This window comes from Podarcis erhardii (genome assembly GCF_964252035.2).
Source record: "Podarcis erhardii genome assembly, chromosome: 12".
Lineage (NCBI taxonomy): Eukaryota > Metazoa > Chordata > Lepidosauria > Squamata > Lacertidae > Podarcis > Podarcis erhardii.
The window spans coordinates 28,598,809-28,604,808 of NC_138513.1; the positions used below are offsets into that span (position 1 = coordinate 28,598,809).

A 6,000-nucleotide genomic window follows, 5' to 3' on the forward strand; every position below is an offset into this window, starting at 1 on the left:
CTCCACAAGGTGCACAGCATGGTGCACTTTGGATGGTCCGGCAAGTACTTGACTGAAGGAGTAACGTTGCAGATAACCACTTCCAATATGTTACTTCAAGTTTCAAGGACACTGTCCCCAAACCCTCCGAGTGCAAGTGCCTGACTTCTGACATTGTTTCAATGCCTGGACCCTTAGTTGCACCTAGTTCAATATTGTGTATGGCTATGAGGTTAAACAGGGACGCGGGTGGCGCTGTGGGTTAAACCACAGAGCCTAGGACCTGCCGATTGAAAGGTCGGCGGTTCGAATCCCCGCGGCGGGGTGAGCTCCCGTCGTTCGGTCCCAGCTCCTGCCTACCTAGCAGTTCGAAAGCACCCCTAAGTGCAAGTAGAGATATAGGGACCGCTTTCTAGTGGGAAGGTAAACGGTGTTTCCGTGTGTGGCGCTGGTGCTGGCCCACCAGATGCAGCTTCGTCACGCTGGCCACGTGACCCGGAAGTGTCTTCGGACGGCACTGGCTCCCGCCCTCTTGAGCGAGATGAGCACGCAACCCTAGAGTTGGTCACGACTGGCCCTGATGGGCAGGGGTACCTTTACTTTACCTTTATGAGGTTAAACATCTAATGGAGAACACCTAACCTTTAGTGAAATCGGGATTTTCTAAAGCCTTGTACATTCCTTGTTTCCCAAATCAGATTTCAACAGAAGCTGTAGAAAATATAAGAACTGTGGTTTCATTAACAAGAGAAGACAGATTTTTTGAGAGATATATTTCAAGCGTAGAAGGTCCATACAGGTAAATTTGTATGCAAGTCTGTCGTCTTCTTCTTTGAGTTCTTGAGTTTTATTTCTTAATTACATTATTTCACAAACTAAAAATATTCTTGTGCATAATTATGTTAAATTTCTGGAAGTGTGATTGAATCCACCTTGTACCATTTCCCCATACACAATTTAGATAGATAGATATCACCCCTTTAAGGTCCAAATATCTGGGGCTTGCAATGGCTTAAACAGCTAGTACCAAAATGTGCAATTGAGTGATGTGTAAAGTCCAATGGCTCCTGCAGAACTTTGAATATGTTGAGTTTTAGCATACAACTGCTAGACAGTCTTTTCGACTAATAGTAGTGGTATGCCAAAACTTTGGTGCATGCAGAAACCACCATTCAAACAGTCTTGTTTGTGTTCCCAGCAGTTCTGAGTTCCCATAGCGATGTGATGATGTGTCTCCCATGATCCTCTTTTAGTATTGTAATGGAAAGGGAGGAATTTCAACTTCATTTACAGCTAATTTTGCGAACGGTCTTACTGATGACACTAGAGACACTGAGGAGCATTAGCTTGATCCAAGCTGGTTTAGTATTAGTGGAGTACAAGTCTTGGTTTTGATACCACGTCTCTCAGTGTGCAGCATGGGTTCATCTTGTTCTGTTGCCATACTCAGCTCACCTACACAGATTGGATGGCATGTGTATCTTAATTATGAGAAAGTAAAAGTCAATAAAGAATTCACAAGTCATATATTAAGAGGTGCATTATACAAAGTCTGGAACAAATATAGATTGCATCTGGAACCACAGACACCTTGGTGGATATCACCGCTGGAGGCATATGCTATCAAAAAATTGAATATGAGGACAAATTGGCTAACATATAGACAATTATTGGAAGAGGAACAAGGGAAACTCAGATTAAAATCATATGAAGAGATACAGCAATATGAAGTTGACAGATGGCAGTATATACAACTTAGAAGTATATTCAACTTGGATCAAAAGAAGGGATTTGCAAAAGAGGATTCGAAATTTAATGTCACAGTGATACAGAATAACAAGAAATTGTTATCACCTACACAGATTGGGCACAGTATGTAAGTGGTGAAGACCCTTGCTTGACCAATCTTGCCAGATAAAAATGACAAGCTTATTGGGCTTATGGTATTTGGATTTGGGCTACTTGCTTGTTATGCCCAACATACATAGATGAGTCATGTCCCAAGATGGGCTGGGTGTTGAGAAAATGGTTAGTATGATTCCACTGCCCCCATTTGTTGAGGATTCATTTCTTCAGTGTGGTTTTTTGGTTTTAAAAGCTTACTAGCATCTTAGTAAATGACTCTGACTTGCTTTTTAAAAATGCTTTGGGAGTAGAAGCTCTACTGTTCCTTTTATTTCATGACGAATTGTGACTCTTTAATTGGCTTTCTCATTTATCAGGGACTCTCTGAAGAAGGCTCCCCTTCATGGAGTTACATATGGAATAGCCCAGTGTTTCAACTTTTTTATAAATGCTGCTGTCTTCAGATTCGGAGCGTGGCTTATTGCCCACGGTTTAATGGACTTCGAGCAACTTTTTATGTGAGTGTGTCTTCTGTCTTTTGGAAGAGCTAGGCAATGAACTCAAAACATAAACTGATTTCAAATACTAATGTGAAAATCTGTATACATAAATATGTATACCTATCAAAATGTTTCCTGACCCCTTCTGATCTGCAAGAGACTGTGACAGAGGAGAAGCAAGCAACAAAGTTCTGTCCTGCCCTCACTTGCAGTTTGGACAAAGGGTGGGAGTCCCACATTAAAGTTTCCCAAATGTTGAATGTTATGTGTGAATAACTACAAGTGTGCAAATCAATCACTGGTGCAATTAGGTACATAAATTGTATACTCGTTGAATAAAACACCTCTGATTTAACTTGACCATTGTTATAATAGTCTTTTGCTTAGTTATACTTGTATAGATTCACATTGCAATTCTATGTGTGTCTACTCAAAAGTAGTCCAAAGTGTGTATATGTTTGCAGTCTCAAGTATATTTTCTTAACTTAAGTAGGCTTGGATAGTCGTACAAATAATTTATCATGAATTGAATTGCAGACAGTGGGTGCTCTTTTATGCTTGCTCTTATGTATATATAGTATGTACACAATATGTACAGATACACTATTTTAGCGACAGGATAAGTGTGTTAGAGATGCACTGTACATAGAAATATTGCAGGCCTGTTAAAAGGAGCTCACTGTATAAATATCAGTTCTGCAAGATAAACATTAGTTTGCAATTGAATCCAGAGATGTATGGCTTCTGCTTTTCAATAAAAAACATTTGCTTTTCTATGCTTCTTTGTTTTGTGTTTTACAGAGTCTTCTCTTCTGTGATTTTTGCTGCTATGAATGTTGCTCAGTCCAGTTCTCTTGCACCAGATTTTGGCAAATCAAAGGTTTCTGCACAAAGAATCTTTCAGCTTTTGGATCGGAAGCCAGTGATTGATAGCTATAGTGAAGAAGGTGAAAAATTGGTAAGACTATACAGATAGTGCTTTCAGAAATAGAATTGTTGTGGTTCTTTTATAAACAGGGCTCGGTGTAGTCTACTAGAATAAAAGAAAAGAAATATAATGCTGTTTTATTTACTGGCATCAGCTCAGTTTCTGGTTGCTTAAAATTGGCTTCAGAAATAAACTCCTTTATTTGAGATATGGCTTTATGCATAACCCATAACATATATCTGTGTTCATTTCCCACCCCCTGCAACGTAGGTGAAATTTGATGGCAACATTGAATTCAGAGACATCCATTTTGAATATCCAACTAGAGCAGAAGTTCAAGTTTTGCAAGGACTCAGTTTAAAGGTTAACAAGGGGCAAACTCTGGCATTGGTGGGAAGCAGTGGTTGTGGCAAAAGCACCTCCATCCAGCTTCTGGAGAGATTCTATGACCCAGGATCAGGACAAGTGGTGAGTAGGGATGGACAGATCCGGTTATTTCCATTCTGTGTCAGTTTTGTATGTGTTCAAAATCATAAGTCCATTTGATCCTGTCGTTTGCCATTTCTTTTAAACACACAAAAATTGCTTTTAAATTGCACATATTTTACCTGATATGCAGGTTTTTGTATTTACTTTCTCCTAAAAATACATGTTTATATATGCTACATGTCTATATATTTTTCCCAACAATAAATAAAGACCATAAACTTGGTGCGTCCATTAAATTTTACACAGATTCAGCTGCCTATTGTTGTGTCTTTCAACTCTGCAGAAGCTCATTTCAAACTTTATGTACTTCCATTTCTACCTACAGCTTGCAGATGGCGTGGACACCAAATCTCTACATATACAGTGGCTAAGATCCAGACTTGGTCTTGTGCAACAGGAGCCTATTCTCTTTGATTGCAGTATTACGGAGAACATCCAGTATGGCGACAACAGCCGAGTTGTCAGTCAGGAAGAAGTTGAAGAAGCAGCTAAAGCAGCTAATATCCACAACTTCATAGAAAATCTCCCAGAGGTAAATGAAGATGTCCTTATGTTTTCCAGCATTCTCTTTCTCCAGAGGAATAACTATCCTATTTTGCACAAATCCCAGTTGCACAGAAACCTAGAGCTGAATCCTTTGCAGGAGGGAAGGGGCATCCTTCCTGTCTAGGGTCCTTCTGAGGGGGGGGGGCATGTGCTAATGGTGGGTAGAGCTGTAGCCATCCTTTTCTCTCTCTGTCGCATCTCCCCACACTCTGGTCATTCTCTCTCGCTGCCACATATATGAAATTAGGCCAAGAGCTACAGGTAGCCCACCCCAACCTTATCATGTTGACTTATAAAGCATGGTCAGAGATTAATGTTTAAATGCATATTTAAGGCTGCATTCCCATGCACACTTATCCTTGAGTATGTCCTGTTGCAAGCAGTGGGTCTTGCTTCTGTTGAAACATCTGCACAGGATCCAGATGCACAGCCTATTAGTTTTGATAGGATGCGGAAAGGTCTAACTTGCTCTTCACAACACTCACAATGTCTGTGATTTTTTTCTTTTTTAAAAAACAACAACAACCTACAGAAATATAATACTCGAGTAGGTGACAAAGGAGCACAGCTTTCAGGAGGACAGAAGCAAAGAATAGCCATTGCCCGTGCCCTTGTCCGAAAACCAGCAGTACTTCTTCTGGATGAAGCCACGTCAGCTCTTGACACAGAAAGTGAAAAGGTTAGTCAACTTGCAGCCTTGCTTCCTGCACTGCAGCAGGGTAGGGATGAATTGAGGCTATCATTCTAAATATTTCTTTTCTTTTCTTTGCCCATGCCTGCAGATTGTCCAGAAGGCCTTGGATGAAGCTAGAAAGGGTCGGACCTGCATCGTCATTGCTCATCGGTTGTCCACGATCCAGAATTCTGATATCATAGCAGTCATCCAGAATGGCAAAGTAGTGGAACAGGGAACTCACAGCCAGCTCCTGGCCATGGGTGGATTCTATCATGCACTTGTCAATGCACAAGTACCTCATTAGCCCAGGCTGCAAAGTCTGTGGATACCAAAAAAACAAAACAAAAACCCTCAAATTATGCCTAAGGCAACATTGTACTTGAGTCTGTCAAAGAACAGTCCCCTGTACCATATGACGAAACCGCATTTGAAAATGAAGGGGTTGTGTAATATAAGGAAGAGGGGAGCATCTCCTGTTCCGAGAAGAGGGAAGTCAAGTCGTCCTTTGGCATGTTTATGACCTTCAGCACCCCTGAAATAGTTCTTTGGGTCCCAATCAAGATGAAGGCTAACTGTGCCTTGTTTCTTATCGCCATCACCAGGTAATGCTCAGGAGGCTATGAGTGTGGGATGCAGGCCTGCTGGGCATCTTCATGAGAAACGAAAGAGATTTATTTATATTTTACTTCGTTACAGAATGTTTTTGTATCATGGTGTTGATTTTACTTTTATAATAGTAATAAAAAAAAAACTGGGAAACCCCAGTAAGAACTAATAGAATTTACTGGTAAGGTTGGAACCGACTTGAAAGCCGTCAGACCCAATGTTATGCCCCAGGGCAAAAGATTTAACTTCCACAAGATGCCAGAAGCAGAGAAGTAGTTCTAACGTGGTGGAAGCAGCTAAAAGTGCCTGCAGAACGTTTCTTTGCTGATTAACCAAGTGAGCCCATTCATAAATTTCAGGGAAGTATATATTTTTAAAGCTATTTTCTGAACACTATATCCAGCATACAAGTTTTTCCTCACCCCATTTTA

At 40.7% G+C, this 6,000-nt stretch overlaps 1 protein-coding gene across 4 annotated transcripts in view; it reads left to right on the plus strand.

Annotated features, from left to right (window-relative positions):
* The window catches only part of ABCB5 (ATP binding cassette subfamily B member 5), a 44,204-nt gene extending 38,511 nt beyond the window's left edge, over positions 1–5,693 (plus strand). For 2 of the 4 annotated variants that reach the window (XM_081881882.1, XM_081881883.1), the window contains exons 23-29: positions 678–778; positions 2,202–2,342; positions 3,126–3,282; positions 3,523–3,720; positions 4,067–4,273; positions 4,820–4,966; positions 5,070–5,693. In XM_081881882.1, the coding sequence (XP_081738008.1) occupies positions 678–778; positions 2,202–2,342; positions 3,126–3,282; positions 3,523–3,720; positions 4,067–4,273; positions 4,820–4,966; positions 5,070–5,267 (1,149 nt within the window). In that variant the 3' untranslated portion in view covers positions 5,268–5,693. The remainder of the gene's footprint in view (positions 1–677; positions 779–2,201; positions 2,343–3,125; positions 3,283–3,522; positions 3,721–4,066; positions 4,274–4,819; positions 4,967–5,069) is intronic. The other 2 variants (XM_081881884.1, XM_081881885.1) reach the window with 1 other exon arrangement.
* The last annotated feature ends 307 nt before the right edge of the window (positions 5,694–6,000 follow it).